The sequence below is a fragment of the Carassius auratus genome, unplaced genomic scaffold, assembly GCF_003368295.1.
Source record: "Carassius auratus strain Wakin unplaced genomic scaffold, ASM336829v1 scaf_tig00214259, whole genome shotgun sequence".
NCBI lineage: Eukaryota > Metazoa > Chordata > Actinopteri > Cypriniformes > Cyprinidae > Carassius > Carassius auratus.
Genome location: NW_020527582.1, coordinates 687,501 through 705,943, shown reverse-complemented (window position 1 = coordinate 705,943; position 18,443 = coordinate 687,501). Strand labels below are relative to the sequence as shown.

General features: G+C 36.1%; 1 protein-coding gene across 1 annotated transcript in view; it reads left to right on the top strand.

The window, feature by feature from the left end:
* The window catches only part of fkbp16 (FKBP prolyl isomerase 16), a 37,516-nt gene that overhangs the window by 1,076 nt on the left and 17,997 nt on the right, over positions 1-18,443 (top strand). The window contains exons 2-3 of the mRNA XM_026257256.1: positions 2,156-2,325; positions 2,750-2,838. Coding sequence (XP_026113041.1) covers positions 2,156-2,325; positions 2,750-2,838 — 259 coding nt within the window. The remainder of the gene's footprint in view (positions 1-2,155; positions 2,326-2,749; positions 2,839-18,443) is intronic.

The following is an 18,443-nucleotide window of genomic DNA, read 5'->3' as shown; positions in this document are numbered from 1 at the left end:
TGGGAATTTAATATGAGGACAAAAGATTTTCCAATGCAGATTTTGCAAAGTTTTCCAGTTGGTCACAGGGATCCACCATAATGACCAACAGAAAGCTGCTTGGTTTTAAAGTAAGTTCTGTGGGGCTATAGGCCCTACGTTCATCGCTACACTATTGACAATAAACAATGAAGCTTTTTGGCCAAAAAAAATTCTCCAAAGTGGACCTATATTTAGTGCAAAGAACATTTTAAAGGTGTCATATGATGTTGCTAAAAAAAACATAATTTTGCGTATTTGGTTTAATAAAATGAGTTTATGCCATTTAAGGTTAAAAAAACACATAGTTTTCCACATATTGTACATTATTGTTTCTCCTCTATGCCCCAAGTTTCTGAAGCGTGTCATTTTTCGGTCTGAAAAGTGAGGTTTGCTCTGATTGGCTAGCTATCCGGTGCATTGTGATTGGCCGAATGCCTCAAGTGTGTAACGGAAATGTTATGCCCCTTGCCATACTTTGATGCGTGTCCTGGTCAGAACACCAGTGCGACAAGACAAAAACAATAAAACCCATTACAAACAATCCATTTGTTGCATCCAGTGGGGACATAATTACGGATTATAATGACTCATACCGTGTTTTTACACATTGCATTGTGCCATGTAAACATAAAACCATGTCTGCATTTGTGATCGGAAAAATGACAAAAACTAGCGCTATTCTACACCAGCGGTTCTTAGTTCCAATCCTCGCGCCCCACAGCTCTGCATATTTTGCATGTCTCTCTTTGTTAATTCAGATAATCATCTCATTAGAAGTGAGCTCCATGCATGAACTGTGTTCCCATTGACATAATCATTACATAGTGTTCATTGCTCCCTACTCCCTGAGCAGGGGAAATCTGTTGAAGTTACCTCACTTGAGTACATTCATTCATGGATTTGCGCTGCACAATGTCTTCACACATGGACAAGTGTGACATCATATACCTCTGTAGATAAATAGAATTTAAATTCATGTCTCGCACACTTCAGTGCACTTTAAATGGAAAACATGTACATTCCCTTCAAACTGGAATCATGGGGGAATACCCTGTGATGTCCACTTCGCAGGGCACTTACGTTCGAATAGAACAAACATCTGAAGCCATAAGAGAAACATGCAAAATGTGCAGAGCAGGGGGCGCGAGGAACGCGAGGAGCAGGGGGCGTGTTCAAAACGCGTGTTTGAATCATCAGTGGCAAATCCTTTAAATATCTAAACATACTTACAGACTGTGAGTCATAGCAGCCGGAATTGTTGTCTACTCTGTTCTGGAGCAGTGTTGTAAATACAACTTAACCACTATTTTCTAGTTGTGCCCTCTTTTGGAAGGCCAAACAAAGTATTTTCGCTTTCACAACGAAACAGCGTCTCCACAACTTGGCGCCGGCAACAATAGCGACAATCAAAGGTTATGCCTTCCTTCTTTGCATGAACATTTGGGCGGCGTTATACAAATCTTACTTCATCATGACGTAGACATGTGGGGGCAAGTTTAAACTAGGCGTTTTAGGAGGGCATTGGCAAGTCTTAACTTTTATAAAGAATATCTCTTTGGGTTTGAAACTTATTCTTTGCAACATTACCGATCTTCTTTATGTACCAAAGAACTTGTAACTCTCCAAAAAGAAAGGAAAACTTGAAATCGCATGATATGACCCCTTTAATAATCTGAAGAACCTTGTTTTACTATAAAGAGTTTTTTGTTCCATGGAAATGTTCCATGTATTTTTAAACATTCTTCATGGAGCCATCTACAGAATGTTATGCTAATGTCCCCAAAAACTTCTTATTCACCCTCACGTCTTGTTTTTCACATAAACAATTAAAATCAATAAAGTTTGATGTAGTTTTTTGACCCATAAGATTTTCATTACTTGGATAGAAACAGCTGAAACATTCTTTAAAATATATTATTTTGTGTTTCACAGTGGTAAGAAAGTCATATAGTTTTGGAATGACATGACAGAATTTTCATTTTGGGGGGAACAATTCCTTTAACTTGCTTAACCACAAAGACGTCTTTGGTCAACCAGCTTCACTAACACCACCCTAAGAACATCCTCAAGTTTGAAACTATTGCTTTAGGGTCTTGTTGATCTCTTTCCTCTCCACCACCCTAACCGCCTGTAGATAACCGTCTGCTAAGGAAGAAGGTGTTACAGGCCAGCCCAGAGAATGTCCTGTCCCCGGCTTGGGGTCAAGAGGTCACACTGAAAATGCAGGGTGTGCTGGAGGATAGGACTGTGGTGGAGAAAGACTGCAAGCTGGTCTTCATTATCGGAGAGGGAGATGTCAACCAGGTGAGACACCTCACAGGCAGAGGAGGGGCAGCCGCACACACACACACACACACACACACACACACACTCATAAGAAGCCTTGGAACACCTGCCTGCTTCTTGTCTATCACCTCGCACCTGCTGCCTGCTGAGTTTTCCATAGGGATTAACCTGTGTTTTCACATGTTGAGTTCTGTATGTGTTTACCCAAGGTTGGGAAATAGTAACCTCCTTGCTGATTCACTTTTCGGTGAAAAGTCAGTATGGTCAGTTTTGTTTGCTAACATTTTTAGACACTTCAGACTGCATAAAAGCCTTAAAAGTCTGTGAATAAGCATTGCTTAATTTAATTTATCTTGTTGAGACTAAATCAAAGTACAGTACGGTAAAATCAATATGTGTTACCTGAAGTTTAAAATGTTTAAAATGTGTCTTGCATGCATAGGCCCTGGAAGAGTGCGCCATTTCAATGACGCAAGGGGAGATCGCTTTACTTCTTGCAGATTCACAATACACCTATGGACACCTGGGAAGGTAAGAAGGAAAATATGACGTTATTCTTTGTCCAATAACATACACACTGACTGAGTTTTATGCTTAAATGCAAGCAGGTTTGGTGAATTTAGGTTCTTTCACATTCTGTTATAAGTTCGAAATTCAAGAAGGAACTAAAGGAGGGTGGAGGACACTGTTGAACAGGTCTCTTGTGACATCAGTTTGAAAAAATCAAGTGGCTTCTATTCTCACAGGCCGGGACAGAGTCCTTTTATACCTGTTGCTCTCAGGGCAAACGGTCTGTCCCCAGTAGCTTATTTAATGAACCATGAACAGGAGCAGATGGCCTTCCCAAAACACCATTCAGGAACTCCTCCCCTCCCCTATCCTCTCAGTTCTTTAACTAAAGGCAATAATTTTGTTTAACCACTTGCTTTACTCATTTTTTTTTTCTTTTTTACACCATGAAGGTGAAAACTCATTAAAATGTAAATTCAGTGCTTACATTGTTGATGTGTATCTTTTCAGAAGTAAAAATACAAAAACAGTTGTCTGAATCAGCACATTCTCCGGAATGTGTGACATTTATCAGATGATGGCAAAACTGACTCATTATCAGGCAACCCCCATGCACATGGTGATATACAGATAAAGAGCAAGTACTGTACATAATGCTATAAATGTATTAGTAAGTTTTTTTTAATGTTTTTGATAGAAGACTTGTGTGCTCACTAAGGCTGCATTTATTTGATTATGAAAAATTGTCAAATTGTAATTTTCATTCCATTACTCCAGTCTTCAGTGACACGTGATTCTTCAGAAATCATTCTAATATTCTGATTTGGTGCTGAAGAAAGAAACAGTCCTTATTACCAATGCTTAAAAACAGATTTTTTTTCCTTCATAATTCACTGATGAATAGAAAGTTCAAAAGAACCGCATTGATTTGAAATTGTTTTTTTTTATATATATATTTTAAAATATTAAAGTTTTGACCAATTTAAGGCACCCTTGCTGATTAAAAATGTTCATTACTTTAATAAAGAAATAAATAATTACTGAGTCCAAACTTTTGAATGTAGTCTCATATGTGTACACATGTATACTGTATATTAAAAATTTTGGTAACTCTTTACTTTAAACCTTTATTTATAATGCATTATAAAAGAAGTTTTAATGCATTAATTATGCCTTGTAATGCACCTTTTAATTCATTGTACAATCTCATAACTGTAACCACAGTTAATACATTATAACACTGTATCAGTTCATTGTTCCACTAAGAATTTTAAATATGGTTATAATTATTTACACAATATATGATGTATTACAATACACATTATGAATAATTAGAAAGCACTATACCTTTTAATAACCATTTATAACACATTATACACAAAGGCTATAAGTTAAGTGTTACCAATATTTTTATGTTGTTTTTAATGTATTTTAAAACAATTTAGTAAATCAAATAGGCTAGTACTGATATAAATAGCTATTTCATTTTCAATGCGTTTATATTCATACGTTCACCGAGTAAATCCATGCATCTAGATAAGCAGTAACCGGTCATGTGTTTTTGAGAAGATGTTCCACAGTTCATGATTTTCCTTTGTGAATTGCCTTTAAATCAATTGCACTGGTAATCATGTGCTCTTCCCAGTTCAAAGTGCCTTTAGTCCACTGCAATGTGACTTCTGTGGATCTGTCTTCAGATTTGTTATTAGTTCAGTTGACATGCAGCTGCATTTACTGAATTTCGCGGATCCCTGTCTGTAATTTAGAGGGTATTTTAGGCATGAATTTACTTATTACAGAGTTACCATTTAAGCACAAAATGACCAGAGATTACTCAGATCAGGATCAGAGATCCTGGGGGAATGTGAGTCGGGTCGTGTTGTTCTCATATCAAGATTGTGGTCTTGAGATTTGGTCTGTTTGCATGCTATCTACACAAGTGCACATGGGTGTATACATGCGCGCTTGTGTATGTGTGTGCACATCAAGGGCTCAGGAGTGATCGTTAGTTTTGGCTTGTAGCAGTGCAGACACATGGGCTAAAGGGACATGCTCCTGTGTGATTCTCTCTCTTTGGCCCTGTTATGTGTGTTGTCCGCTGGGAGCTGGCAGTCGTGAGAGGCAGACTGATCCGCCGTTAATGGTTGTTTTGATGCTACTGATGAGGACTGTGAGCGGCAAACTTAAATTTAGCCCTGGCCCTAAGGTGGACCTCACAGGCTTCTTGCCAGCAGTTAAAAGGAAGACAGCAAAGCCACTGTGACAACATCTCATCCCATGGCACTGAATAGGTACAAGGCACACACACATATGCATTCACACACACTTACACACTCACATTGCTTCCCTTAAAAGCAGCTGCGTTTAGCCGAGGTGCTAAAAGCAAACCTATGAGTATGTTTCAGCTTCACAATACACTCCTACTAATATGAACTGCCCTGTTAGATATTCGAGAACTGAGCCTGATAAAGGCTTATTTGACAAGGAACTCAAAAAAACATCACCTCCAACATGTTTTCCTTATTTGACAACTGTGACGGCTTGTCAAAGTGGCAGTACGGCAGATGGAGGGGGTGGAAAGCGGCTGAGAGGAAGCTACTGATGGAAGAAGGGAGGGAGGAAGAGAGAAAAAAGGAAGAGTTAAAAGGAGCCCCGAGAGAAAATCTCATTTAGCTTCTCTCCAGCGGTTGTGTCATGTATTGACTGAGCCCTGTCAGTAGCCTGTTACAGACAGCACTGTCTCCACCAAGAGCACTTCACAGCTTTTTGTTGGAGCCGACTGCAGACAGACTGATTCAACTGACTGTGATTTTTTTTTTTTTTCGTATCTAATGCATGCATCAGTGGCTTATTAGTAATGGAACAGCAGGTGACTATTATTTTTCGTTAATAGAGGAAGATCAAGATTAAAGCACATCCATCTCAAAAAACAGTAACCAAGTGACTCTAACCACCATCTCGGTGTTGTACTGGCCAAGATCAAAATACTGCTGATACTGTAGTTTCCAAGTGTGAGAAGATAGACGGACCCTGGCCTGTATAGGAATACAAATAAAAAGTTTTTGTGAAACAATATATCACTATTAAGATCAAGAACATTATGCACAAAAACTTTATTGTTATTAATAACAAAATAACTGATTACAAATCATTTTCAGTATTTAGAATACACTTGAATTAAAATAAAGTATAGACCATATATATATATATATATATATATATATATATATATATATATATATATATATATATATATATATATATATATATACACTAATGTAAACTAATTATAAAAAGTAAAAATTAATTTAAAATATTAATAAATACATTAAAATAGTACATAAATAATACTAAAATAACACTGGTTAGAGTAAATTTACATTGCAGTTTCATAAGCAGTGCTCAAAAATAAGGATTTTTATTTTATTTATTTATTTTGTAGTTTTACTTGCCCACTCAACTTTTTTTTCTTTTTGGGACTGATTAATTTATAATATATATATATATATATATATATATATATATATATATATATATATATATATATATATATATTTGTAGTATATAATGTTACTTCCTAAATTCATAAGAAAACTACCAGCTATAAGCTAAGTAATGGTATCCTGTAAATTCCTGTTTATTGTTTTATACAGGGGGGAAAAATCTGTTGCCATTCTGGTGCATTCAGATAGCAGAAAAGATTATGTTTACCCCTTACAGCTAAGAAAAAATGCTGCTAGTGTTTAGCTCATTTTGACTCACCACCTCTATTTAATTTATGTTTTGCATTTGCATAGAATATGCCAAAGACAATGATGATACAGAAAGCTTTTAAAAATGCTCCTAATGTAAATGACTCATCCATTTTGCTGGAAAACACTATAGCAGATCACCGCTCACCCACTCACCCTCCGTCACACAAACACACACTGTTGCTTTCTCATTGACACACACTAAAAACACACATAGATAGACAAACACACTCTCACTGTGAACCCCATGCTCCTCTTTTCTCTCTCACAAGCTTTTATCTGTATACTTGCCGCTGGAATCCAACACCCCCGACAGATAAACATGTTGGACAAGAGCAAATAACAAATTAGTGTGTGAGCAGAGTACAAAAGTTCTCAAGCCAAACAGTCCGGTGTGTGTGTGTTATGTATGTTATGGCAGAAACACGATGCTGTTTTTTTTCCAGCATGTGCAGAGACCAGGACCGAATCCCTGTTGGTCTTGGCACCGAGACTCAATGACCCGTGCAAGAAAGGAAAGAGTATATTTACTCGGACATCGAGACATGTCGTAAAATTTAATGAACAAACCCCAGATGGCCTGGGATGAACTGGAGTGGATCACTAACAAGAATATCAAGCTGAAATCGTCTCATAAAAACTGGTTGCGTTCATCTTAAAAGCAAAACTCAGTCCCTAAATGACCCCTAACAAGGCCCAGTGCTCACTAGTGTGAAATCTACTGAGCAAAGCAAATATGCAGACATAGTGGATATCTGAGTTTCAACATAAGGAGAACCAAAGGTCACTGGACACCTCACCCATTATGGGGTTTTCTGGGAAAAGCTGTAGTTAACCACATAAAACACAAAACAAATCCTATCCATATGTCATGGGGTGGTAAATTGCGAGTTAACGGTAACTTTAACGTGCAGCTCACTCATCTAGAGTTTAAGCAATATTCTAAGTGATACTCGACCTAAAAATTTCAATTCTCTCAACATGACGTGCCAGATGTATATGAATTTCTTTCTTCAGATCAACACAAATAGATTTTTAGAGACATAATCCATCTTTGTGAGTCTGTATAATGCAACTGAATGGGCTCCTTAAAGTTGACGCTTCAAAAACTCTGCAAAACACACATGACAGTAATCCATATGACCTCATTTGAAGAATCATTGTCTTCTGAAATGATAGACGTGTAAGAAAAATACTAATACTTTAGACTACAAAACAATGGCTTCCGGACAACTGTTATATGTGCGCTGACAGAAACGACAGCATGTTGATTGCATCACGTCTTGTGCAAGTTTTACAAAATGCTTACATTTTAAAAACAAATATTAAAATAAGACTTCTCTGGCGCGATGCATGCAGATCAATGCAAGTGCTTTTATAAAATTATACGTTTCAAATTAACAAAAATAAATAATAATAATTCCCCTTTTACTTCCATTGTAAGTGTCTCACTAGCCAGATTTCTATTACAGATTTGTGCAAAAGTTTTGTGATATTTCATAAATGCAGATTTAAAAACCTATTGCGGATTGATGGCATTTGCAATAACCAATGTTTTGAAACTAAGAAAGAAAATCATTTTCACGATGGCAAGTCAAGGCGACGGATGTTGGTAGGTTTATGTATATTGCAGCTACTGTACTAGCCATTATTTTTAATTAAAAGAGTTGTATGCCTGAAAAGATGCATTGCATGAAAAGCCACCTTGTATCAACATAAAAAAAAAATGTGTGATATATTTTAAAAAATGTACGTGATTCCATTTGGTGTATTTTCAGTTCGATATTTCAATTTGTGCAATTGCAAGGGTAATGGAAATGTGCTTCAACCTTGATATTTGATTTTTTTTTTTTTTTTTTTTTTGTGGTAATCAACATTACAACACTAATTATGCTGTCATTGAGCTTAAAGGTATAGTTCACCCCAAAATAATGATGATTTTAATTTTTGGCTGAAATATCCCTTTAACTTGTATTAAACCTAAAAAAAAAATATATTTCAATTCAAAAGCTGATTGTTTAATTCTAGACAGTCTGTTGTTTTACTGTCAGAAACGTGTTGACTTTGACCTGAAGGAACTTTACATATAATGCCAAGATCACAGCATTTGTCTTGATTCTTCTTGATTTTTCATTTAGCTGTTAGCATAGGCTAACTGGTTCTGACAAAGACGTAACATCATCATACAGTAATTCATAGTTAAGTTCTTCCATTCTCACAACTAAACACTGACATTCTCATGAAATAATCTTCAAATTTTGTTTACCCAAATTCATACAAGAGAGGTGCAAATAGATTGAGGCTTTAAGCAAACATGGTGTGAGTTGTGTAGGTGTGTGAAATGATGAGATGTCTCTCCTCTCATCTGAATGTCACATTGTGTGATGATGATTTTGTGAGTGTACTGTATGTGCCATTGATAAAATCTTCCGGCTGCACTGACATATGACACATTCATCACACTCACTCGTACCCGCACAGCCAAGTGATGAGTCTGTTCACAGCATGGCTTTAAATCAACACACACAGTTCTAGGTTCTGGTGACTGTTTGTGAGCCAAGACTTGAGAAAGAGCAGAAGAAAAGAACTGGCAATAGCTTCTATGTATCTCACTCAGGAAAAATGACTCGGCAATTTAAACGGACAGTCAAAAATCTGCAAGTATAAAACATCTGTTTTAGCACAACCACACTTGCGCACCAAGCAAAAAGACACTATGGAAATGCATCCAGTAATACAATTGCGTACCAAGACAGTTTGATTATCAGCTATGTTTGTCAGTCATACAGATCCTCACTCATACAAAATAAAGGTTCTTTATTGGCATTTAAGGTTTAGTGAAGAGCCTTTAACATCCATTAAACTTTTCTATTAAGATTTGTTAAAGTATGGGGGAAAAGTTGTTATTTTGTTGTAAAATGTATTTTTACAAACTTTTTGGCTCTTTAAAGTTAAAAAAAATTATTCTTCTATGGCCAAAAAAAAGGAACCTTTATTTTATTTCCCTTCATTCATTCTTGTGAATGTATCTCATAATTGTGACTTTCTCAACAAATGTATTTTATATCTCACAGTTGCAACTCTAAGGTTATATGGTAACATTTTACAATAATGCATTAGCTCACATGAGCTAACTTGTTCATTTTAGTTTGCAGAGATGCACATTTGATTTTAAAAATGTATTATTAATTGCTGAAATTAATATAAAAGGGATAGATCACCAACAGAAACCAACCAAATCAAACAAATAGTAGATATTTTCAAGAATGTTGTCAACCAACATTCAATTATTGCTATTATTATTATGCAATTGTTACTTATCATATCACAGTGACTATAAATTTAACAATTTGAATGTATGTCTTATTTAATTATTGATTTTATTATTATTATTATTATTTTTATTATTATTATTGTTATAATGTTTTATTTTGAACTCATCTGGAACTCAACTTAAGGTGGAATATACTCATCTGAATGCATGTGTATTAATTGGTTAATAAGTGAGCTGTGGGAATGTGACACTATTTTACTAATGCATCAGAGTATGTGTGTGCGTGTGTGTGTCAGAGAAAGAACTTGTGTGGATGCATGACTCATGGCGAGTGACCAATCACTGCTGACGTGCAACCCAGGAGCTAAATTCTATTGTTATGAAGAGCTTTTTGTCACGAGAATACAGTCAGGAAGCCTAATGGCCAAACCTTGATATGTAAATCTGTGTTTCTTTCTTAGCTTGACTAATTTGCATCAATTAGCTTCTACAGTTTGCAAGCAATTCTTCAACCAATCAAGTTTTCCTGCATGCATGCCCTCATATCATAGAGAGACAACCAAAGATATGATATATGGTTAAAATGCATGCAAATATGAGAGGAAATGCTGTGACTTGGTATCATGTGCTGTTATGGGAACATTCCCACAGCAGGTTCACAATAAGAGCTATAGCAGTCATGTGATTTCAGAGATTAAGACTCTTGTAGGAAAGTGAATCAGAGCCACTCCCAGCTGTCATGCTGCAGAGTCAAGCCAGACACACACACACACACACACACACACACACAAGCCAAGGTAGAAATGTTCATACACCCACAAACAGTTAAATCGGTTTCATGAAACTTGGGTGGTGGTCAGTGAAGCATTGCTAAGATCATTAAACTTCAAATTAATAAGTATTCACTTACATCAGTCTTTCCAACAAATATATATATATATATTTTTGGGCCAAAAAATCAAAACCCAAATCCCCCCCCCCCCCCCCCCCCCCCAAAATGTTTCTTTTTCCACGAATGTTGCAATCATAGGGCAGCACATTAACATGAGTTCTTGTGTGAACTGACTAGTTTACGACTAGGAGTACAGTCATGCCTGTTCATCTTACAAAGCCAGACTTTTGACTATCAGCATAAAATTTGTTCTAGCTTGCAACATATTCTGGTCTATAATTGGCCACCTACACAGGAAAGGTCTGTCTTGCTGACATGAAACAAGACCAATCACTGTTAGTTTAGTTTTAATTTTTAAACAGTAAAAACAACCTTGTTCATGATTCATGTTTACCTAATGTCTTGTCTATCAATTTAAAAAAAATTACATTGTACTATTAACCCTTTGACAGGCAACAATTAAGCGCATGACTCGTAAGATCATAAAAATAAACTCGATCCCACCCAAATCTCAACCTGTTTTCCCAAAACTACAGAGTCTTACACGTGAACTGGACAGCATGCACACACACCGACGCAGACACCCACATGCAGATACAATCTCGCCGCTGATAACAGAGACCTGTTCATTCCTCATATTGTGCGCTGACACACGTCAGAGTAAAACTTTCATTTCAGAAAGAACCTGGGGATGTTTGGCTGCAGTCTGACAGCAAACGTTCTGCATAACATTCTTTTTTTGTTCTTTGCGAGACTAAATATTTGGTTAGAGCGATCTTGAGCAGTTGGCCTTCTGTTTGACCCGTGCATGTGCAGCCCTTAATGTTCCTTCTCCCTTCTGTACTTGACCTATTCTTGGTAACCTCTGCATTATCATCACATCAACTCAGCATTCACAGGAACATAACAGAACTATTTTGTATAGTTAGTTAACTATTGGTTTTTCTGAATCCTCTTATATAATTCGTAGGTATTAACCTTTTGACACTGATGGAGGAACAACACACCCATCCCATAAGCCTACTCTTATTTTATGATTTATTATTTTTATGGTGCGAAACTGGTCATGTACATGCTGCACATTTTTGGGAGTGACAACTATGAGTAAAAAAAAAAAAAAAGACCAGTAAAGAAAATGTGGTTGTCATTAACCTGACTTTTTCATGTGTGAATTAAGTTTAAATATGATTGTGCTATTGTTCTTACCCAAACTCTGTGTGTAAACCATGTGTTTAAGAGGAGTATGTGAATGAATGGTCTGCTGGCTGAATTAGGGCTCTATCTCTAATCTAATCATAGGATGTGCAGAGTACTTACTGTAACAGCATTTGCATGCAGTGTGTGATGACAGGATGGCGACAGACTGAGAGACAGACTCTCAGTTATTCAAGACAGAACAAGTTCCTTTAGCTTGTTCATAATCGCTCTTTCAAGGACCTTTTAAAGTCTTGTTGTTCATAAAATGTTATTCATGCGAGAAAGGCCAACCTATACCAAGTAAAAAACACACTTTGCAATATATATTATTTTGTTATATTATTTGGCATAGTTCATCTAAAAATGTCAATTCTGTCATTCATTACTCACCCCTCGTGTCGTTCCAAACCCATAAGACCTTTGTTGATCATGTTACTGTCATGAACACATGTGTTGTGATCCTCTTCCACGCACGTCAAAGACTGACACGGAAGAGAAGAAATTGTTGAATAAAGTCATAACACTGCTACAACATTCATAACATTGCTGGTTGAACCACTGATGTCACATGGACTATATTAATAATGTCTTTACTACCTTTCTGGAACTTGAACTTGTCGGTTGCGTTGTTGTCTATGCATGTTCAAAAAACTCTCTGGGTTTTCATCAGAAATATCTTGATTTGAGTTCTGAAGATGAACGAAGCTATTGCATGTTTGGTATAAAATGAGGGAGTAAATAATCACAGAATTTTCATTTTGGGGCAAAATATCCCTATAAAATACATATTTACTGACTAATTCAGGTTTTCATGGATTTCCTCTTCACTGTATTTTATTTACAGTAGACTATTTGGTAAAAGCTTTACTAAAAGATAGATGCCAACCATGGCAATCAATCAATCAAGGTTTTTTGCATATACAGTACTGGTCAAACATTTGGAATGATTGAGATTTCTAATGAGAGATGTCTTTTATGCTCATTAGGGCTGCATCTTTAAAATCCAAAATGCAAAACATGTCAAATATAATTGGCGCCAGTAGCCTTGTGGGCAGTGTGCCAACATACGGTGTTGTTGCAGTATGGGTGTCCCACGTTTGAATCCCAACTTGAGGACATGATTCTACTCTCCTCTCTCTCTCTCTCTCTCTCTCTCTCTCTCTCTCTCTCCCTCTATGCTTCTGATCTGTATATATATATATATTTACAATATTTTACATCATTTTTACCATCATTACATTAGGACAGATCAGAAGCATAGAGGGAGAGAGAGAGAGAGGAGAGTAGAATCAAGTCCTCAAGTTGGGATTCAAACACGGGACACCCATACTGCAACAACAATCTTTAGAGTTGAGTGGATTCTGACGGGCTATCAAAGTTTTTTATTGTTCATTTGATTCCAACGATATCATTACTCTGTGTTGTTACCGGTATGTAGACTTCACTATTTTCCTAGAATTAGAATGATTATAACAAATATATAATTAAAGATGATTGCTGATTTGATGTTCAAGAAACATTTCTTTCTTGAGGACAAAAGTTTTTGATGCTTAAGATTTTTATGAACACTGTGATGTGATAAGTAAGAAAAAAGAAAGAAAGAAAGAAAGAAATTAATTTATACTTTTATTTAGCTGCATTTAAATTGAATTAAAGTGATAGAAATTTATAATGTTCCAAAAGATTTATATTTCAAATAAATACTGTTCTTCTAAACTACTGTTCTTCTACTTATCAAAAATTCCTGAAATTAAAATGTATCACATTTCCCCCAAAAAAATATGAAGCAAGAAAATTGAGCTTTTTTTTGGTCTAACTGATGTGCAATCTTGGACTGTTTTTTGTTCAACACTGATAATAAGAACTGTTATTAATAATTAAGCACCAATAATAATTGAACACCAAATCAGCATATTAGAATGATATCTAAAGGTTTGTGTGACAATGAAGATTAAAGTTACTATTTCAGATACAATTTCACATAAAAAAAAGGGTAAATGCTATCAGTTGCTTTATATTTCAGTCAGATGCTTTATTCCTTTCTGACTGGCCAAAATAAATGACAAAGCTGATCCGACCAAGTCAAAACCCTGGCTATGTGAGACTAGGTGTTGGTAGAATCTGCCTTGGTCAAGCGGATGTAAAGTGTGTTATCAGAAGGCTCAGGAGAGAATTGTCTTTGTGAGATGACATAAATGAGATAACATCTTCACCATGGCATGATATGTGTGAGAACAATACACGTCAGAATAAACGTCAGAGCCCCTGACCCCTCGCCGCTTCCAAGCCCTTCTCACAAAAGATAAAGCGAATAGAGCAGCAAAACAAAATAACGCAGACTGATGGGGCACGTGTGGTGGCCCTGGAATCTCTCTGGAACTCTGCCAAGGTAACAGAGAGAATCATCTCTCTCTATCTCTCTCTCTCTCTCTCTCTCTCTCTCTCTCCCCAGGCTTAATGGCACATTTGAGAGCTTAAATGTACAGAGATTACAGGTTAGAACAGCAGGTCTGTATAGCTAATAAATGGCTTCTCTATGCACGTGCACACATGAAAAACAACACTTTACTGAACAAAAAAGCATAATCATAGTTTTTAGGGTCTGTTTACGCATACAGTATTGTGTTTCAGAATGTTAGAATTTTTTTTTTAATTGGCTATATTGATTTTTTGGATTAATCATTTGAATGTTGCTGATGTTGAAGCAATGAAAGGCTGTCTACGTGTAGTGGCAAAAAAAAAAAAAAAAACTCGGTTGACGTGTCACCTTAAACATGATTTAGCAATTCACAAGCAAATTACTTATAAGCAGTGCCATTGGTGTATACTACAACTTAAACTATTAAGCTGAAATAAACTAAAACATGAAAATATTAAATTGTATATAAATAATACTAAAATAGCACTGCTTATAAGCAAGTCTTTTAAAGTGTATCAAAAACATACAGCTTAGCCATTGTAGACCAATTCACAAATAAATTCCTTTTATCAATTGTGACTTTTCATCTCATCAGAATTTGAATATCTGTATGTACTGTACTGTATTCTCAGTCCTCATGGACACATGTGCTAGAAGGATTTCTTTGGTTGTGACTGTAACATATTCAGTTATTTTTGTCTTAGTTTCATTTTCATTGACTTGTCTGTTTCTGTTTAGTTTCCTCATTCCTCTGTTCTATAGTTCTCGCCAGTATTTAGTTGTCATGTTAGCTGATTTGATTGAGCTAGTCTTCAGCTGTGTTCACCTCATTACTGTTTCTATATAAGATCATGTTTGTTCTCCTTTAGTTTGTTTGGTCTCATCTATTGCATGTTATGGTTGTGTTTACTCCTGTACCCGTTTCTGGACTTATCTTTGGTATTTATTATGTTATCTTGACCTTCGTCTTCATGTGATTACCACCACCAATTGTGACAGTGACGTTGCACCTCAATGTTTTTTTTTTTTTTTTTTTCAGGAAATCACATGATTAGTGGTGCTTTTGAGGATGTCTAGTCAACTTAAAAAAGACAAAATCTAATAGTCTGCATTTACACTGACTCAAAAAAAATCTGATATTTTGCTCACATCTGACACATCAGAATTTTTTTGCTCAGATGTAAACACAAAAATCACATTCGATCTGAGCCACTTCCAAATGTGGTTTTAAATGAGATACATTTCCGATATCTACATCTAAACACACATATCCTATGCTAGTAACATATTTTCCTTTATGTATCAGTTCGGTCAGTGTTCTCTGAACATTAAAAAACAAATAGTAACGTTTAAAAAATGTTATGTGAATGTCCATCCGTTCCATGAACAATGTATAATGTATTTGTGCTAACATTGAAAGAATATTCTATTTCTATTAGTGTTACTGGAAAAATGTTTGTTCAGAACTTTAATAGAACTTTCCCAAAATGTTAGCCAAAGTTCTGAAAACATTCCCCGTTAGCTTGGACCACCAGGTTTAATTATTGGCTACAGAACATTGTTTTCTTGAGCTGCTTGATGTTTTTCTCAGGCTTCAAATCGAGCAAAAGCTTGGGCTACAATGTGGACAGAAAGCGAATGCTGTCCTGGCCTGTGTTTTCATAGCTGGTCTCAATACTTCCTTGTGTTTCACATGTGCAAGCTTTGTTTGACTGAGTCTTACCGTCTCAAGGCCACCCAGCTTACTACTTCATATGCATAATTATGTGCAGCTTCAAAACAAAAGCAATATGTTTGACCATGCAGATCCTCTCAGAGACACAGATGCACAAACATGCAGATGCAAATGCATTTAATGATCTCTGAGAGCATGCAGAAATGGCCATAAGAGAAGCCGTAGCTTGTCCGCTCCCTTGTGTGAATATGTGTGACGTCCAGTCTGGCGAGTGCGTCACACAACTGTCTTTCTTTGAGCACAGCAGTCTGGTGGATCGTCTGAAGTCACTGAGCTGAGAGAGCGGACTCACGGCAGAATACATAATGCCACGAGGCGCATCCTCATCTTACACACTCACACGCACATGCACAGACACACTCGACGGCAGTGAGTCAGACTGAGACGTCAGATCACCGTCACTGGCCCTCAGCATCAGCACACATCCATTACAAGCCAGCATCTGATTACCACACACACACACACACTAATGGAATCCTTTGCATCATTTTCAGATTAATTAGATTTTATTTAAATGCTCACTAGTGAGAAATTAAAAAAATATATAAAAGTGATTAAAACTTTTTGAATATTATTTTTTGATTTTTATATACTACTATAGTATTTATTAATATATTGGATTGAACCTTTATTGTATATTTTGAGTTTTCAGCTGAATTTTAGTTTCATTTGTAGTCATTTTGTTTGGTTTATTTAGTTTGTTTAGTTTTAGTTTATATATATATATATATATATATATATATATATATATAAGAATAACAGTTGTGTTTATTCCTTCAATAATTTACAGGGACCAAATAACCATCTCATCATGGCATGACTGCACTGAATTACAATGGTGGTTTTATTGTCCAAAAACTAAAGAAAAATAAAGTCTAGCCACTTATCTAAATAATTATTTCCTTAAATAATCTAAATAATACATTATTTGTAAATGCTAGTAGATACTTAATGGCTGCATCAAGATTAAAATCAAACATAATTCTAGTGACCAGCATTCCTGGTCTTTCAACACAATCTCAAAAGCCTTAGGTGCTTGCTTGCTAGTGAAAGTTGCTCTCTGGAGATCATGGCAATAAATGCAACCTGCCAACTTGTGAGTGACCAGCTGTCAAGTTCAGTCAGATCCTGGCTATTGGAGCTTTTAAAAATCAAGCCTTGCAGGACCCATCCTTCCTACAGCGATCAGAGGAGGAAGAATGTTGAGGGTCAGACTAATAAGGCTGTTATAATTAGCCTCCCAGATGTGGAGAGTTCCTCCTTGACAACCCCTGACACATCCCCCTCATTAGCAGCAAAGTGTGGCATGGGCACATGGCTCAACCTCATATAAGAGCTATTTACAAGCAATTTAACGGTTAGGTGGAAGACATTGCTAGGAACAGAAGCCTAACCATATATTTGACCAAAAATACCTTTCGTTTTAGTGTAGTCTAAAGGTAAAAACTTCAGATGTTTTCACAGGGGATTGTTCAGAAGCAGGATTTACCATTCCCACTGGTTTAATTATTTTTCATAATGATATGTGTGGCATTTCTTTGATTGTCATTTTCCAGACACATTTCTTATCTTTTCATTCGATTTCATAAGTTGCAGCAACGAGCAAGTGGTTGGGCTTTTTAAAGGAAAGGAAATTAATTTTTGATGAATATGGGTTTCAATGACATGCGTTTCCTTGTCAGAGTATCATACATTAAAGGCAGATCTGCTGGAAGCAAGCTGTGCTTAACTGTCACAAGGATTTTCAGTCGTCTTTTGGCGGAATGAGAAAATACCGGAAAGCCTTTTTCCCCAGACACTGCGCGAGATGAACAGAGAGATACAAAGAGACAGTTGACAGAAGACGAGGGACAGGTTGTAGTTTTACTGTGAGACAGACTATTTCTGAAGAAGGGATGATTCGTTTCATTTAGAGGCATAATACTCATCTGTCTGAATTGTCTTTCTTTTTTTTTCCACCACTTGAACATCATTGCACAGAACGTCCCCTTCTTAAATGTTCATTTTCTAAAGAAGTCTGGAGACAGTCTGGGTACATAGTTGAAATCTTTCAGATCTGATTTAACGGCACATTGCTTTGAATCTTAATTATCATGATAAGTCAGTATGCACATTCGTTTAAATATTAAACATTACTTTGAGCAATCAGTTGAATAAAACAATAAAGCCTTTGTTTAGAATTGTATTTCAGGCAAGCCAGATATAATAGTTAACATTTATACAGCTAGTAAAAAACTCTCCATGGTTAATCCTGACTAAAACACCCTTTATTGCTTTAAGCATGCATACTATTTTCAGTCTGTCTTCAAGGCATCATTATTTAATCAAAGGATTATGAGCTACATAATTTACTTTAT